Source organism: Stegodyphus dumicola, chromosome 1, assembly GCF_044657685.1.
Source record: "Stegodyphus dumicola isolate Sdum_Otavi_A_Nest chromosome 1, ASM4465768v1".
Classification (NCBI taxonomy): Eukaryota; Metazoa; Arthropoda; class Arachnida; order Araneae; family Eresidae; genus Stegodyphus; species Stegodyphus dumicola.
In genome coordinates, this window is record NC_140768.1 from 241,505,312 (window position 1) to 241,524,170 (window position 18,859).

Here is an 18,859-nt window from a genome sequence, read left to right on the forward strand (position 1 = left end):
TGTATTGAATCAGTTTAACTTCTCTTTTACCGAGAATGGCCTTCAAATAATTTCACATCGGAATAAAAGTAATGTAAACTTGATAACTGCTGAGTCATCTCGAAATTCTAATGTTCGTTGCGTTATGGGAAATTTGAATATTGCTGTCTCATTGAAGAATGTTTATGATCTTTCTCAGTCGTCTGATGTCTCTGTTAATGTAAACAAAAGCCCCGAAAGCGGAAGTAGCTCAACGTTTAATTACCTTTCACATCTGGTGAATGCTATTTCTGTCAACGAAATTGATTTATCGCATATTTCAAATGCAGAACATAAAGAAAGACTGTGTAATTTAATTAATTCGTACCAGCCTTGGAAAAATAGACAATCTGACTTCAAGATGCAAATAAATTTATGCGATGATATTCCTGTCTGTCAAAATAGAAGATACATGTCTTTTGCGGAACAAAAAGTTGTTGACGATCAAATTAAGGAATGGTTAAAAGAGGGCATAATAAAGCCTAGCAATTCTAATTATTCGGCGCGTATTGTTTTGTGTAACAAGCGTGATAATTCGAAACGTTTATGCATGGACTATCGGAAATTGAATAAGAAGATTATTAAAGACAAATTTCCACTGCCTTTTATTCCGGACGTACTTGATCGCTTAGAACAGTCAAAAATTTTCACGACACTAGATTTGAAAAATGGCTTTTTCCATGTAGACATAGATGAAAATTGCACCAAATATACCGCTTTTCTAACACATAATGGTATTTACGAATTTCTTAAAGCTTCTTTTGGTTTATGTATTAGTCCAAATGTTTTTCAAAGATATATTTATTCAATTATTCGTGACTTGTTAAATGAAGGTGTATTAATTATTTATATGGATGATATAGTCATACTGACTAATGATGAAGTTGAATGTTTAGACAAATTAGAAAGAGTATTCAGAACTGCTTCGGAGTATGGATTACAAATAAATTTCAAAAAGTGCCAATTCTTAAAACGTAAAATTGAATTTTTGGGACATGTAATTGAAAACGGAACTATTCGACCATCACCTTCCAAAACTGTTGCTGTTCGAAACTTTCCACAACCGCGTAACTGTAAACAACTACAAAGCTTTTTAGGACTAACGGGATATTTTCGTAAATTCATTCCTCAGTATGCTAAAATAGCTAAACCTCTTAGTGACTTACTTAGAAAAGGTATTGGTTTTAAGTTCGATTCCGAACAACAGGAAGCGTTTTGCAGATTAAAAGAAATTCTCTCTCAGGCACCTGTTCTACACATATTTAGGCAAGGATATCCATTAGAACTCCATACTGATGCTAGTAGTCAAGGCTTTGGTGCGGTATTACTCCAATTGTCTGATGATGGTAATTATCACCCAATCCAGTATATAAGTAAGAAGACTTCACCGCAGCAAGAGAAACTCTGTAGTTACGAATTAGAAGCCCTTGCAGTAATAGAAGCTCTGAAGAAATTTCGAAACTATTTGTTAGGGACTAAATTCAAAATTGTAACTCATTGTAGTGCTTTTCAGAAAACTTTAGATAAGAAAGATTTAACTCCTAAAATTGCAAGATGGGCAATGTTTATTGAAAAATTCGATTACGAAATTGTACATCATTCAGGAAGCCAAATGAAACATGCTGATGCTCTAAGTAGAAATGCTCTAATTTTAACATCATACACATCCGATGTAACTGAGAAGATTCGGTTAGTACAACAACAGAATGAAGATGAACATGTGAAGTTAATCAAGAATATAGTTGAGAAGGGAGAAGAAAATGGATTCTTCGTGAGAAATGATATTTTGTACAAATTTGAAAATGGTAAAGATCTTCTAGTAGTGCCAGAATCCTTACAGAACGAAATCATACAGAAGGTACATAAAAAAGGTCACTTTGCTATAGATAAAACTGTGAATGCCGTAGAGCAAGAATTCTATATTCCCAGACTGAAATGTAAAGTTGAAAAAGTAATTGCTAACTGTATAGAATGTATACTGTACAACAAGAAGCAAGGAAAAGCAGAAGGATTTCTTCATCCTGTACTGAAAGAAAACGTTCCCTTGAGTACGTATCATATCGACTTTATTGGACCTCTTCCATCGACGAACAAGAGATACCAACACATTCTAACTGTTGTAGATGCTTTTACGAAATTTACTTGGTTCTATCCAGTGAAATCACCAACTACGCAAGAAGTTATTTCAAAATTGAAGCAACAACAGACTGTATTTGGAAATCCAGCCAGAATCATTTCAGATCGAGGTAGTGCCTTTACATCGAAAGAATTTTCAGCGTATTGTACTGAAGAAGGTATAGAACATGTCAAAATTACTACCGGTATTCCAAGAGGTAACGGACTAATTGAGCGAATCCATAGAAATTTGATTCCTATTTTGTGAAAATTATCACATGAAGATTCAACGAAATGGTTTAAGTATGTTCCAGATGTTCAGAGAATCATCAACAGTACGACTACGAGAAGTACGAAATATTCACCGTTTGAGCTTCTCATAGGCACGAAAATGAAGAACAAAGAAGATTTGAGAATTAGTGAGATATTGAATGAAGAATATCTAAAACAATTGATACAAGAACGTGATGAAATGAGAGAAGATGCTAAAAACAACATTTTGAAGATTCAAGAAGAGAATCGAAAGCAATTCAACAAGAAACGTAAGAAACCAAAACTATACAAGATTGGCGACTTGGTAGCCATTCAGAGAACTCAATATGGGACTGGTTTGAAACTACAACCTAAGTTTCATGGACCGTATAAAATCATAGCTGTTCGATCAAATAAATGACAGATATGAAGTCGAAAAAGTAGGATACCATGAAGGACCGAATTTGACATCTACTGCGTCTGACCATATGAAGCCATGGTCAAATTGATTTAATGCTTGTATCAGCCCAAAACCTAAGGACCTGATACTCTCTTTTTCTTTCTTTCTTTCTTTTTTTTTTTATTCTCTTTGCAGGTACATTATGGTGATGTCCATTCAACAGACATCGAGGACGATGCCTCTTCAGGCTGGCCGAAGCTGTGGGAAATCATAACGTCCAATGCTGAATTAGAATTGCCCGTTATGACATCATCAATATAGCATCACTCAGCGCAGTAAGAATCATCCCAGACAGCGCTGAGACCTGGTCGAGAGCGGAGGGCAGACGTGAGCAGACGGCTCACGCGCTTTCAAGAGTTTATGAACTTAGATTGTGCTTTTGATGTTATGCCTTTAGGTGTAAAAGGACTACATCATTTATGTTAATCCTGCATACCTTTAACTTCATCTTTATTTACTTTTTCTTATTTACTTTTATTTCTTTCTATTAAATAAACCATTTAAATATTACTTCATGCTCTCATGCTGTGAATTAAGTCAAATTCTACATAAATTATGATTTCATATTTTTAATTGTATAATTTCTGCATGTGCCATATTTAAGTTGATGATCTATTATCCAGAAAAATCCCAAATCCGGAATCACCGAAGTCCCGACCAGTCTGGGTTTCAGATTTTGTATTGTATTAATTAAATGCTCAAGAAAAAAGTAGAGTAAAGAAAAAAAGAGCAACTGACATTGATATACTAAAAGATCACAGAAAAGTGCAAACGACTGTTGCTGATGATGTTCCTTTTTTAATTTTTTAACCCCCCTCCCCCCAAAAAAACCTAAAGATGAGAAAAAGCTTAAGCAAATTTCAGTGGCTGTATTTTGTTGCCAAAAAATTATTACTAAAGGAGGGGGAGAACTACGATAAATACCAATTTTTTTTAACCATGATGATAACTGAGATTACAGTGTGCCAAGCTATTGGAAATTTAGAATGAATTTAGAATTGCGGAGAATATCACCTAAAAGTAATTTATTTGTTGTGGTTCAACTGAGTTAAAAATCATAGCAGTTTCTTTATAATGCATATAAAAACATTGAAATGGACCAATTTTCTTACATAACAGCTAAAAATAAGGTAAACACCGCAATGATAGTTATCTTTTTTAAAAATAAAATTAAAAATAGCTAGTGCAGTAGTTTAACCAGAATAAATTTATTTACAAACAAAAAATCTTTATATGAAAATGAATTTACAGTTGTACATGATAAAGTTAGAATTGTTAAAATGCTACTAGAAGAAAAATCCTTTCATTCGTCTTCCCATTCCTTGTCTATCATACAGAATGTTGAACTTGTTTACAAACTAAAATAGAAAAAGTAAAAAAAAAAAAAAAAAAAAAAAAATCCTTTACTACATGATAAAAATTATTGGAAAAAGGATAATATATACATATAAAATTTGGAAGGAAAAAAGGCAGTGAAGAAATTAATAACAAAAAAAGCAATTACCTGATTTATTGTATTACAGCCTTTAGTGAGAGTTCCAAGGTAAGTCATAAGTCCAACATCATTACATTGCTGAATGAAAAGACAAATTTTCAGCAATTAATAACAGCAATATTAATTATAACATAACAATGTCTCCATTAAATGCAAAAAATATTTCTGTGGAGGGGGGGAAGAATTAATATTACGTTTATGTTTTATGTGAGATGAAGACATTAAATTTAATATATCACAGTACTGATCAATGAGAACTCAACATATTTTATTTTGGATTAAATTTGCTTATTTTAAACTTTGATTTCAAAAGATTTCAACCTGACATGTGTATGTATAGCTCTCAACTTTCAAAATATGATAAATCAAGGAATTATTTTGTCATGTGACAACAAGGCTTGCAAAGACACTAAACTGGCAAATCTGATTTAAAAAGAAATACATAATTTGGGTCATTAATCAGTTATTAATGCAAAATATATTATAAAGGTTGGATAGCTAATATATGCTTGCTATAATTAATCAGTAAATCATCACAAGGATTTGAACACATTAGGAATAGCTGACTGCTTGAATTATGTATTCTGATCCATCATTACAATCATCAACCACAGTTAGCAAAAACTTTTGTCCAAACTACATAAGTTCCTTAATTTGAAGTTTGGGACATTTACACACTGAAAGTACATAAAATATGGCATAGCTGCCAACTTTAAAATCTGAAAAAAAAAAAAAAAAAAAAAAAAAAAAAGATTTTTTACACAGCGCAACAGAACGATTTCAAGAAAATGTCATACTGATTTCAGCTCACTTTATGATGCATGATTTAGATTACTAAAATATTTATAATGTGATGCTGATATAAAAAAGATAATATTTAATTAAATATTCTAAATTTTATGTTTTTTTTTATTAATTTTACTTTGTTTTGTAATATTCTTAAAGTTTTATGCTGACAAAATATTCAGGATGGAAGAAAAGTTGTTATTTATCAAAGAACTTTCAAATATAATGAAAATAAATTAATAGCTAATGCTAAATAATAAAATTAACTAGTTTAAAAACTAACTGCAAATTTAACACTCTGGAGCATGTACAGACGAATGCAGCCAAAAATAAATAAATTTCTTTGCTTCATTTCAACTTTTATGTATGCAGATTCCAATATAAAAAACCCATTTTTGTACTCTTTTTCACTTAATGTCTCATGTGGTCATATTGGCCATTCAATTTTATTTCGTAGTTTGATGGGTGAAAAGACGAAGAAGCTTTGGTAGCAGTGAAAAGGCTAAAAATTAAAAACTAAGAAATGTGATGAAAAACCAGGAGTCTTTTGGTAAAATTGGGAGAGTTGGAAGCTATGATACGGTAAAACTTTTAAAAGCAGGATTAAAAAATTAAAATTTCTAAAATAGTTAAATGCAACAATGAAGAAAAAAATTTTTTTATAAAGCAAAATAAAATAATTGGAAATTCTAACAATATTAATAGTTGGAATTTCAGTACTAATCTTTAATAACATAGAAACATAACAATGTATCATTAACATAACATCAAGTATTCTGACTGTGCATCTAGTATTAAGCATCCCAAATTCAAAATACTTCACCAAAGGTAGGAAAAATAACTGCATTTACAACTGGTCAGAAATCACTAGGATCATTGCATACTCAATAAACAAAGTCCAATCAGAACATACCATCTTATTTCATTCAAATTCATGTACCATGCTTATCAGCAAAATAATGGATGCATTTGAACTTGCAGTACTAAAAACACCTTTTTTTTTTAAAGCATGAAAAATAAATACACAGTTAGGCTCTCAAAAAGCACGCAGACTAAAAAGAAAAGGGGGAAAGAAAAGAAATGCATCTAAGCAATTATTGATAGCTTTTCAAATAAATTATTGATACACAAAACAACAAAAATTTTCCACTATTAGACTTATATTTCCAATATGAAATTAATATATACTTTATAAAACTTATACTGACATAAAATTTAGCCATAGGTATTTCAACCTATTATTCAACAAAACTGTGTTTGATATCTAACATAATTATACATAGTTAAAAAAAAAAAAACCTCTGAAGCTATCTTTTTTAATTTAGTAGTGTTTGAATGTGTAAACTCTGAATTCTAAAATTTGATATTTTACTTAGTTTTTAACACAGATGTTACACAAATTATTGCTTATGTTATAAAATTTATACTCTTACATCTGAATGATAGCTTTTTTGTAATTACTATGGGATATATATACTTCACTATGTCTTCTATGACTGCACAGCTACCAGCTATCAAACTGAAAAACTAGTCTCATCTTCTTTATTATTAAATAATGAAGAACCGGTATCTATAAAAGTATGTTCCTTGGCATTATGGGAAAACTGCATCACCTAGAGACATTAAATATTGAACACACGTAATCCACCATCTGAATGCATGTACTTTGAAGCCAAAACTTTTAATAAATTTTTTTTTTCCCAGTTACTTCATATTCTATATGAAATTAAAGCAATTTTTATTAATAAATTCGGCAATGTGAGCCACTTGGTTATGATATTTCACAGAAAGCTCAAGGATTTAAAAGAAATATGCTGCCACTCAGCAAAATGTAATATAGTTTTCTTTCAAATTTAATTAACAAATATGCCGATTTAAGATGTGCAGTTGTCTGCACAAGTGACTAGTAATGTTACAAAGTCATACATTTAAATAGATGTAAAATATATTACATTAAAATTCACTATATTAGTATAAAATAGTTTAGCATCAATTTATACTACTGAAACATGCAGTAGATGAGGGTTAGAACCCTTTACAAGTTTTTGTAATAGATAAAAAATTTGGATAGAAAGAAATTAATCAGTAGAATTACACTCAAAGTCATTAAGAAGTGACACAGGGCTAGTGTTGGTCTTTCTTTTTACTAAGAATATGTCTCATGAAGATTATTATTATTTTATAATTAAAAATCAAAACTTATTCCAAAGAGATAATCTAAATTTAGACAAATTAAAAACCAGGAGTTGCGAAAAATCTAGAATGTGCTAGTTTACTGGAAGAAATGGTAGCTGCCTTATTGCTTTTGATCATTGTGCCATATCTTATTCAAACATAATTCAATTTTCTTTGCTTTTAAAGGATAATGGAATCTACTGCATTCTTAGATTTGACTATAAAGTACTATGAAAATAAAAAGCAAGCACATAATTTCTTGCATTACATTCACATATATTTTTCTTGTACAACTATATTGCTAAACAGTACACTGAGCTGGATGTATGAATTATAAATGTAGCTTAAATCAATACTATGAAATAAGAACATTTATTTTATTTAAAAAACTAATAACTTTTTGTACCTATTTTAGATGGCATGGTCAGCCACCTAAAATAGTATTAACTGTTTTGTCCGTACACCACTCGGGCAATGATTTTCCTACACCAATCCACTGACCTTCCTGGTTTTTTCACTTTGAAGTGTTTCTAATAGATGCCTCTAGTAGTCCAGGAGAGATTGGATTATAAAACCAGTTATATGGTTTTACAATCATATTATATATTCAAAGATAGGTTTTACCACTTTTCATTAGGTGGAGAAATTCAACAAGTTTACTTGCATGTGTTCAGTGTATTAGGCTTTGTGAATAGTATTTTTTCCCAATTTTTGCCATGAAATAAAAGAATGATGGATGACAGTAAACATCCCTCATAACAAAATATAATTCTTATATTAGATCAGGTAGTGAATTTGAATTTTCTATAAAACATTCTGGTAGTCCTGAAAGTTCTTTATATCTAAATTCTCTAGTGATGATGAGGAAACAGAAAGTTCATATGATCTAATTTAGGTTTAGAACTTTTGCGAAATGGATACTAGTAATCCTCTTCCACCACTGGCACGATTTCCTTTCACAGTGAATCCACTTTTTTCACATTTATCTCCTGTAAAGTGTTTCTTCCAGTTTCGCCAGAAAAAGCCAACTTTAAGTAAAAAATGCCTTACTTTCACTGTAACTAAAAATTATCTTAAATTAATAAATGCAATAGTTGTAACAGTTTCGACTGCTTTGAATTTACGAAATGATTAAGATACAAAATTTTTTATTAAAAATATGCTTATTTCTGGTTACAAAATGGCAGGAAAATGAAATATTTAAGTAGTTAATGAGTCCAGGTTGTGGAATTTCATAAAAATATTCATTATTTCTAAATAGAACCTCATGATTTAAAAGCATTTTTATTTAAATCAATCAGGTTAAAAAGTAGAAAAAATATTCTTAAGATATGTATTTATTGTTTTTAAATTGCCTGATTTGTTACTCCATAACACACAGATTAAATTTGAAAGTTAAATATCTAATGCTTTATTGAAACATGCTGGTGCATAGAAGATAAAGGATTTTATATCAGGCAATGACAGCACATTCCTTTTAAATAACTAAGTTTATTTATTAATTGTGAAAGGTTTTGCTAAAAAAAAAAAATTCACAATATGAGCTTCATTGTGCACATGTCTGGAAAGATTAAGTATATTCAAAATTTAATGGCTTTATATGCCGGTGTTTAGTAACAATGTGAGAAACATATAAACATACATACATAAAAATTCTTCATTATTTAATAGAAGAAATAACATTTATTTATGTATTATCTGTACTATTAAATAATATATAATTAGTGTACTGATAGATTATTTTCTTACATGTATGTATGTATATATATATTGTATGATACAGATAAATATGTTTTTACTATTTTAGTGGAGGTTTTAACGTTCATGACATTAAAAAGTAGTTGCAACTGAAATAATTCAAGGAAAAGTATTTAACTACAAATGTTCTTGCCTGATTTTTTTTTTTTTTTTAAAGGTGAAGTTTAATCTTTTGTTCTGCTTCTTCCAGCAGAATTTGTCAAGTCAAAAAGAAAAGAGGACTGACTGATCAGTTACTGCATCAATTAATAACATACCAAATGATAAAAAGCTTACATTGAATTTCACATAAATGAATATGACGAAATTTATGAGGAGGAATGCAAAATAAGACAAAAATCTAATGAGGCAAACTATGAAAGCTTGCTTGAAATTTAAATGAGAGGATAATCCTGAATATGATACTATTCCCATAAATGTGAAAAATTTCAATAAACAGAAAAATTAATTCATGAATCTGTGACTAAAACCCACAACAATGTTACAGGTTTATGCCTTAATTTGAAAAATATTTTTATTTCACTAATCAAGCAAAAAGTTACTCAGCAAATAATACTCTTTAAAAAGAGATACATGGGATTCACGTTCTATGAAAACCATATTAAAATGGACTACCAATATTACAAAACTTGATGAACATGACAAATTTTGCAAAATTATATCACGTATCAAATTGCTAAATAAAAAGTATCTCCAATTTCGTAGCCAGAATTGTTTTTCTTTGGGAAAATAAGAAAATTGGGGGGGGGGGTTAGGTTTCCTTCTATTTTAAGAACTAATATTTTCTTACTACATTTTATGAAAGTTATGAAAATGCTGCAGTTATGATTTTAAAAAAATATGTACAATTAAATGAAACTTTTTAAGCAAAACTTAAATTAAATTTAAAACGATATAACTGCAAAAAGTTTTACATAACTTCTTCAAACATTTCTGTACCTAGCAAGGAATGACTTAATTACTGAAATACAGCAGAAGATACAATTAAATATAACAACTTACATTAAAGTACTCTTCTTTGAAAAAATCTGTAGAAATAACAGGTAATCTGTGACATAAACTATATGCTTCTCTCAAAATTTCATGGTTTGCAGGAACCTTTCCTTCTTTTACAGCTCGAATATAATCTAATATTAGACGAACTCGACTATGAAGCATTTTAATGGCACTATGTTGAGCTTGCAACTGCTCTGCAACTATAAAAAAAATGCATAAATGCATTTAAATGTAAGAAACTATACAAAATTACATTGGTAGGAAATACTTAAAACAAGATACACAAATTTATTTATCAATTTGTATAAAAACCATGGGAAAACATAAAAAGAAACCATAAAAATGAAAAGAATAATGCAATTTAGAACAAAAGTGAAACAATCTTATTCATTCATTAAAATGATCTATAATGCAGAATACAAACAGCACAGGTTTTCATTAATTTTTTTACAAAATTAATGCTGCTGTCTTAGCAAGATATGCCTGTATTAAATCTTTTCTGCCTGACTGCAGTGTTCAAATTTCATATAAAGAAGACCAGCAGTATTTAAATTTCATGAGTTGCTCAGATTTTGCTGCATTTAGTGAGGTCAGTGTCACTGATACCTGCTTGACACATTATAATTCCCACCCCCCTGCAAATCACACACACACACATATATATATATAAAAATAATTACTGAAATACAGAAGGATATTATATAAAAGATTAAATTAGCAACATAAATTTCCCTTCTCAATTCTAAAAATCTATTTGGACTGCGTCATTTTGAAACTAAACTATGTCATAGGACTCTTATATAATTCTGGTGATGTAAATAGAGCTAAAACTGAAGCAGCCAATATTAATTCAGTAATATTCCCAAGCTAACTCAGTCTGAATTAAAATTTCACCCTGAACATAAGATACTTGCTTCCTACGCTTTGGCTTAGCTGGACTGCAGCCTGTCTGCTCCTTCTTTTTTACTGCACATCTATCAAAAATGTAAGCTTTTTGGAATAGGCACAATTAATGTGCCAATTTGATTGTTGCCGCAACATGTTTGCTGAAATAAAAGATGACGATTTAATCTGCCTTTGCCTCCAATTTCCTATTATGGATAAACACTTCTACGCCATCAAAATTCCTGCTGGTAATTCACTTCTTTGTTTTTATCACATGTATATTTAAATTTCCGGGCACCTTGTTCTAACTATTTGTTTTTATTTAACAAATCACTTGCTGCACATAGAATTTACAAGAAACACTTTTCATAAATTGAAGTACTGAAAACACATTCATTGTCTGTTTCTCTTGGTCATGGGAACAATCCTCATTATCTTGTCATTTATTTGAAATGCCAAATTTTTTAGCCATCCCTGTTCTCTGAGCCGATATTATCATTTGGAATTACATGAATTATAAAAGTGCGTGTGTGTGTGACTATGGCAAAGCCTTGAGGGCTAACTGCCTAATGGGAGGAATGCCTTCACGGAGGACTCTCTAAGGAAAATTGGCTCGTATACACGTTACACATGGGGAAAACCACGAAAACGCCCATGCAGCCTGCCCGTCACGGGGTTCGAATCTCGGACCGAACTACCAGTGTTCAGCAACTGTACTGCTCGACCACTGGTAGGCCCAAATTATAAAAGTGAATCAATAAATCTATACTAATACCATGATTATCAATATGTTACGTGCTACCACATCTAAATACCAATGCAAGTGTATTAGCATAACCACCTTGGCAGAGTTTGATGATTTTTTATAAAAGAAAAAGAATGATGACTTATAACTGAAGCAACATTACTGACATATTTTACATTTTAATTAGGCATTTACCCAAAAACCTGTCAATAAGCTAATTTACCAGTGTTCACCCCCTCTCTTGCTCTGATGTAAATTTTGTGGTTAATGTTTTAAAAGGTAAAGTCAAAGCAGTTGTTCTCTTCAGTGATTCCGAGGGCAAACTACAGTACAAAATCCAAAATTTCAACATCCCAAAACCAGAATGATCTGTTATTCGAGCTTCCCATACAACATTTAAAAAAAAATCTTTCCTTTTCATCACACAATGCAGAAATGGATAATGTAAGACTCCATAAAAGCTAGTGCACCAAAACTCAATTTTTGTTTCAATTAGCTGAGTCCCCCCCCCTTTAAAAAAAAGTCATCATCTGGGATAATATTAAATCATCCTGCATAAAATATCATAAATGCTGACTTGAATGATTTTTTATTTAAACTCCTCACTAGTTAACAACAAATCAAATTTTCATTTTTGGCTTTTCATTGGTGTATGTACGTGGAAGGAGGTAACATTTTATTATCTTATGTAGCCCTGCACATAATACAATGACCAAAGTTTGTTCAGAGTGGAACGTTACACATTCTGGTTTCCTTTCACTGCTGTAGTGGGAAGAATGCTATGAAGAATCAGGTGACAGATGGCAAAACATACAGTATGGTTTTAAATCTGGAAAATATCACCATAAAATGTGAAGGAAGTGACAAACAGGTTATTGAGAATGAAAATATTTCAACTGATTACTTAATATGATTTTCAAAATGGCAGTTATTAAATTAATTAAACAACGAAATTTTGTAACTAAACAATTTCTGTCTTCACAAAGCATAAAATGAAACTGTTTAACCCTTTGCGGCATGGTGGGTCAATATATGTCCCACCTAATTAATATTTATTTTCTCACTTAGCAATTTCCGTTAGAAATTTTCTAATCTTTTAAAAATAATCTATTTTAGTTATTATTTTTCTCAGTATATGTTACTACTATACCAGGGCTTAAGTTTATAAGCAAAAAATATTCAAAATAGGATCACAAGAGTGATATCCATGTATCTCGCATTTTTCCATATTTTAAAAATTTTGGTATACAATTTATGATATGTATGATTCTTTTTAATATTCAAAGGTATTTTATTTTCAAAAATCTTAATTGGATTCAATATTTTATAACATTAATTTTGCAGTTGAAATAAGTGGGTTAAAATTTGTCCCACCACACACTTGAATTTCCGCTCAATAGATGGCAGCACTCACGATTATTTTTTCTTTTCTTTTTCGCATCTACTTTTTTCGTGATTGTGCGCGCTTTTACATCCGTTGTATGCTCTGATGTGCTAAGTCTACAAAAAAATTAACAACTCAGGAAGCTTTGGATCTTTTTGCTGAATTGCCATCCGATTGCGACTCAAATGCTTCAGATGTCAGTTCTGATTTAGATGAAATTGAAATCCAGGAGAGAATAACTGAGGTTGAAGTTATTGCTGAAGAAGAAAGGGAAGTAGTTATAATTTGTTTCGCTTTTTAAAGACACAGACCCATCTATGCATGTGGCACTGTAAATATGGATTGGAAGTATCTACCCAAATTTTAAAAGACAAATTTATGTCAAGAGAATATATAGACTTTTCAGTTAGCGATGATTCAATTTATTGCATAAAATGGAAGGATAAAAGATCCGTTTCTATCCTGTCTTGCTTGGAAAAGGCAACTGAAATGAAAGAAATTAATAGAAAAGAGCGAGATGGAAAGACAAAAAAAAAAAAAAAAGTACTGTGCCCAAACAGCATTATTCCATACAATAAGAATATGGGATATGTCGACTGATTGATCAACTGACAGACTATATGAAATAGACCGCAAAAGCAAGAAATGGTGGCACATGATTTTTTTTTACTTTTTAGATGCAAGTATAGTAAACACATTTAGTCAAGTTTGTTTGATCAACTGACAGACTATATGAAATAGACAGCAAAAGCAAGAAATGGTGGCACATGATTTTTTTTTTTTACTTTTTAGACGCGAGTATAGTAAACACATTTAGTCAAGTTTGTTCACGAACCTGATCATGATGTAAAAACAATGAAAGATTTTCTTCCCTCAGTTATAGAAGGTCTAATGGCACTTGCAGGCAAGAAAGAGCTGAAAAGAAAACTGAAATCCCCAGTTCAAATAAAAACTAAAATCCCATTCGTACAACCAGAAAAAAGACTAAAAAATGTAAGTAAAACGCCAAAGAGAACGAGCAGGAGAAGATGTGCATATTGCAGCATATCGAAATAAGAACGACGAACATTTTGGATCTGTGAAACATGTGAAGTGCCTCTATGCTTACAAAAGAATGAAACAACATGTTTTTCAAAGTTTCATGAAAAATGATTTTTTTTTCAATTTTAATCATATATAAATGTTTTTGAATCAAGTGCCAATTTTAATATTTTATTTAGTATCATATGTACGAGTATCAAATTTTAATCTTAAAATAATATTCAAGAAAATATTTTCTTTTGTTCCTAAAATTTAAAAATATTAAATATATACTATATGCAAAATGTGCATATGCAAAATTTTACAAGTCATGCATATATGCAAAAAGTACAAAATGCATTTTAGTGTGTTTATTATGAATATTTTAGAATGCATGCTTTATTTTGTTTATTCATTCCACATATGATTTTTTTTCCTGCTATACACCAATATGCTATAAGACATGTGCTAGTTGCATGGTGGGACAAACGGTATCCCACCTTCCACCGTAAAAAATAAAAGCGCAGAATTTTTTTCAAGCCTTAAAGGCACTTAAGTAAGTCCATCTCACTTATTCTAAGGCATTTTTTTAAAGATTAAAATATATTTTAAATATGCGTGTCGCAAAGGGTTAAATAATTTATACTGGACAATTTTTTTAGTGAAACAAAACAATATATATATATAACATTGAGTTTTTTAACTTCATTTATTTATTTTTAAAATTTTGGTTCCTTTGAAATTATAAATGCTTCATTATTTCATAAACAGCTTTTATATTCATTTCTACATGTAATTCTATTAACTCGACAATCTACAATTCGGAATCAGCAAAATGTATTTTCTGCAATTAGGTCCCCTGCTGATAAATTACACAAGTGTACATTTTAAAATTAAGCTTACAACAAAAAATAGATATCAATATTTATAACAACCGTTGGAACGTGAAATACAACAAAAAGAATTCATATGAAAATGGCAATGTAGCACGTTAAAACTCAAGAAATGTTATGTATGTGGCGATAAAGAAGCATGCATTTCTGCCATTATAAAAAGTTTGTAGAAGTGCAGAAAGAGTGCAGCTTTCGAGTGGTGTGCCTTTAAAAGCTTGAAATAAAAAAAAATTCAAATATTATTGATTTTATTCTGTTCTGCAGTGCATTTCAGCTTGCAGTATGAGAACATGATGAAAGTAAGGATTCATTAAATCTAGGAGTTTTCAGATATTTTATCAACGTCTCATCAGAAATTGATTCATCCTTTGAAAACCATCTCACTAGTACCATGTTTTTAAAGCAGCATCAAAAGAAATTCAAAACGATTTATTACACTACATGTTCATTATTTGTCAGAACCAGATAAAAATAAGAGCAAATTTTGTTTCAGCAATAGCAGATGAAACTACTGATCGGTCATTCATACTGGTTGTTGTTTTTCGATGTTTTAAATAAAAGGCAGCCAGTTGAGAGATTATCAGAATTCACAAATCCACCTGGACATGATGCAAAATTTATAGCTGAATATATCCATGGAAGTTTGGAACAAGTGTAGACAAACTCAAAAAATTAATATCACAGAGCTATGAAGGTGCATGACGAGCATGATGAGTAATTACCACAGTGGTGTTCAAGCTTTTATTAAATGTACCTACAAGAATACACAGATTGTGCATTGTTATGCACATCAGCTCAATTTGATTTCTGGGCAAGCAATCAGTCAGAGTGTTTTTATCCAACCTGAATAATATTATTAAGTTTTTCAACAACTCCCCACAGATAATTGCTATTTTAGATGAAACTGTTAGGGAAAGCATACTTCATGGTTTAGCTACTAGATAGAGAGTCAAACCATCAACAGAGTGTATGAATATAGGGAACAGTTGATTGAATGCATGGAAAATACAGTCGATATCTAAACAAGCTGTAGCAATAAGTCGAGCAGTAGTTATTTGCCATATATTAGAATACTCGGAATGTGTTTTGGCTTACAGTGTTTTGCCACTTTATGCCACATGTCCATGCATGTTATACAGCCATCTTCAGAAAACACTAACTGATGCAGCACTACTTAGAAAGCAAATAAACATTCTTTAGCAGTCATTAGAGAAAGAAAGGGAGAGAGAAAATATTCATGTAATCAGAACTGTAGCAGCTAAAGATATATGTGATGTTATCACAAAACTGTAGTAGCTAAAGATATATGTGATGTTATCACAAAACTGTAGTAGCTAAAGATATATGTGATGTTATCACAAAACAAGTAAAAAAGACATTTCATTGTATTTCTCACTTCTCTACTGTTTCTCTACTCGAAGCTGCAAAATTCTAAATAGGAGTATGAGAAAACGTTTCCAACTCAGATTCTTGACCAAACAACTGATGTTTATTCCATTATTGAAGGATCGTCTGAAAACTGAACTAGGAAATTTACAGAAGATCAGATTTCAGAAATATGACTGGTGCCATTAGTCTTCTACAATTTATTACAGAAAACAACTCATTGACTATGTTTTTGGTGACCAACAAACTGTTGCTAATTATTGTTACTTTTCAGTGACCACTGCTGAAGCTGAGAGATGCTTCCCAACTCTAAACGAGTTAAGGCATTTCAAAAAAGAACTATGATCGGGGCCAGACTAAGGGCTCTAGCCATGCTTTTGAATGGAAAAAGCGCGATAAACTACATACCTAAATTCATTGAAAATGCTACTGATTTATTTGCCTAAAAAAGGGGGGGGAGCAGACGAGTGGATTAATTTACAATAAAATGCACTTAATTATTTTATAATCAACATGCAAAGACTTTAATTAACGAGTTATTTATAATTTCAGCCTTTACTACAATTCCTCCTACCCATATTCCTCACTGGAATGCAACTGCATTCCGGGTGCATTGCACTGGAATGCACCAGCATTTAAACTGAAATTTCTGCATTCTAAGGCAGAGTGTGTTTTTGGCTTTGTGTGTATACTACGTGTTAGTTTCCTGTCAATTCTGACAGTTGTAATTTTTTGGCTTCAATTCTACCTCTGCCAACAGCAGAGAAGTGAGCCAGTTTCTAACAGTATTTAATTATCTAGGCCTTAACTACTGTTTAGTTGTTTGATTTAAATTTGACTGTTCCATTTAGTTACATCATCATGAATTGTGACTTTTATTGCAGCACAAGAGAGTACATTTGTGCTCTAAAATTCTGTTTAAATAAAAAAGGTTATTTTAACCTTTTCACGACTTTGCCATTGTTTCAGGTGATAATTCACTTTACATCTGTTAGGGTTTTGGGACTATTTAGCATTATCAGATCAAATGCTTTTTTGCCAACAAGAACTTGTTTTCTTTTAGTTGCATTGTTTCCTTTAACTCATAAAAACACAATGTAATTTAACTTGTAAGTTACATCATATCTGCATATTTAATTTTTGAAATTTGTTTTGTGAACCATCATTTAACCACTTCTCAGTTTTGCCCGAACACTGTTCGAGTACTTGGAAATGTCACTTTTATGATTTTCCCGAGAGGCAACCGGGCAACATTTTTTCCTAGTCTAATATGATTTTTCCCAAATTTTTTGCTTGTTTAGTGCGTAATGTTTCTAACAGATGGCGCTAATAATCTAGTAAAATTAGAATTGCGAAACAACTGGTTTCAAGGTTAGGTTTTACTGAATTCTTTTACGCAACTAAAGGCACGAAATTTCTTTTCACTAGCTCGGTGCTCCGGCTACTGCGAATATCATTTCTTTTAAATTTGGAGCTAAAATAAAATGAGAAATGAATGATAATGAGCAGCTTATAACTGAAGATAACTCTGATATTGACTCAGATATTGAATCTGAAATTTTACCAAATGATTCTGGAAGTAAATATGGTTTGTTGCCTGACTTCTCTAGTGATGAAGAAACGGAAAGTATAGGTAATCTAACGCAAATTCGGAACTTTTGTGAACTTGATATTAATAATTCTTCTTTGGAATTGAACAGATACGTAATAACAATAAAACGTTTTAAATTCTGACATCTATTTTTGTAAAGTGTTCTTTCCAGTTTGCTTACTTGTTCGAAAAAAGGCAATTTTAAGGAAAAATGTGCTTTTTACAATGAAAAGTATAAATCAATAAATTCAACACTTGTAATAGTTCTGACTGCTGATTTGGGTTTATATAATGAATTTCTTCATAAAAATGTTTATCAAAAATATGCTTATTTTTTTATCATAATATGACAGAAAAAAGAAACTTTTAAATGCTTAAATAACATATGAGCTGCCACCCATCTTATGACACTCAAAAATCAGAATTTTTTTTCAACAAAACGATTTTTTTAAATTATAAAAATATATAGAAAGAATTATATATTAAAGAATATTCTTTTAATAATGAATTAACTTTAAGTAGCAACTAATTAATATCTGAAAGTTCATATACTAATTTGAAATGCAAATAATACAAAAATATTTATGTGTAAAATAATATTTTTATTATTTGCACCTTTTAATAGAAAAATCATATTTTAATCCGTTTTGTGCTTATGCAAATAATAGTGGCAGATTTTACTTACACTAAGAAGAAAGAAGCTTCACAATTTTACTTACAGCAATTGCCAATCAGGCCTGTTTTTGTTAATAAACTTTTTTTAATGTGTCATTACTAATATTGGACTTAAATTTAGTCCTTGTTTTAGTAATAACACTGAAAAAAGGCATTGCCTCATCAGAATGGAATTCAGCATATACACTCATGTCCATAAATTAAGGATAATTCGGAGTCACGTGG

General features: G+C 30.7%; 1 protein-coding gene across 1 annotated transcript in view; it reads right to left on the reverse strand.

Moving 5' to 3' along the window:
* Positions 1-4,033: 4,033 nt before the first annotated feature.
* The window catches only part of CSN6 (COP9 signalosome subunit 6), a 67,640-nt gene continuing 52,814 nt past the window's right edge, over positions 4,034-18,859 (reverse strand). Inside the window, exons 8-10 of the mRNA XM_085826821.1 lie at positions 10,062-10,255; positions 4,350-4,418; positions 4,034-4,203 (exon numbers count right to left, since the gene is read on the reverse strand). Of these exons, the coding sequence (XP_085682947.1) occupies positions 4,132-4,203; positions 4,350-4,418; positions 10,062-10,255 (335 nt within the window). The 3' untranslated portion in view covers positions 4,034-4,131. The remainder of the gene's footprint in view (positions 4,204-4,349; positions 4,419-10,061; positions 10,256-18,859) is intronic.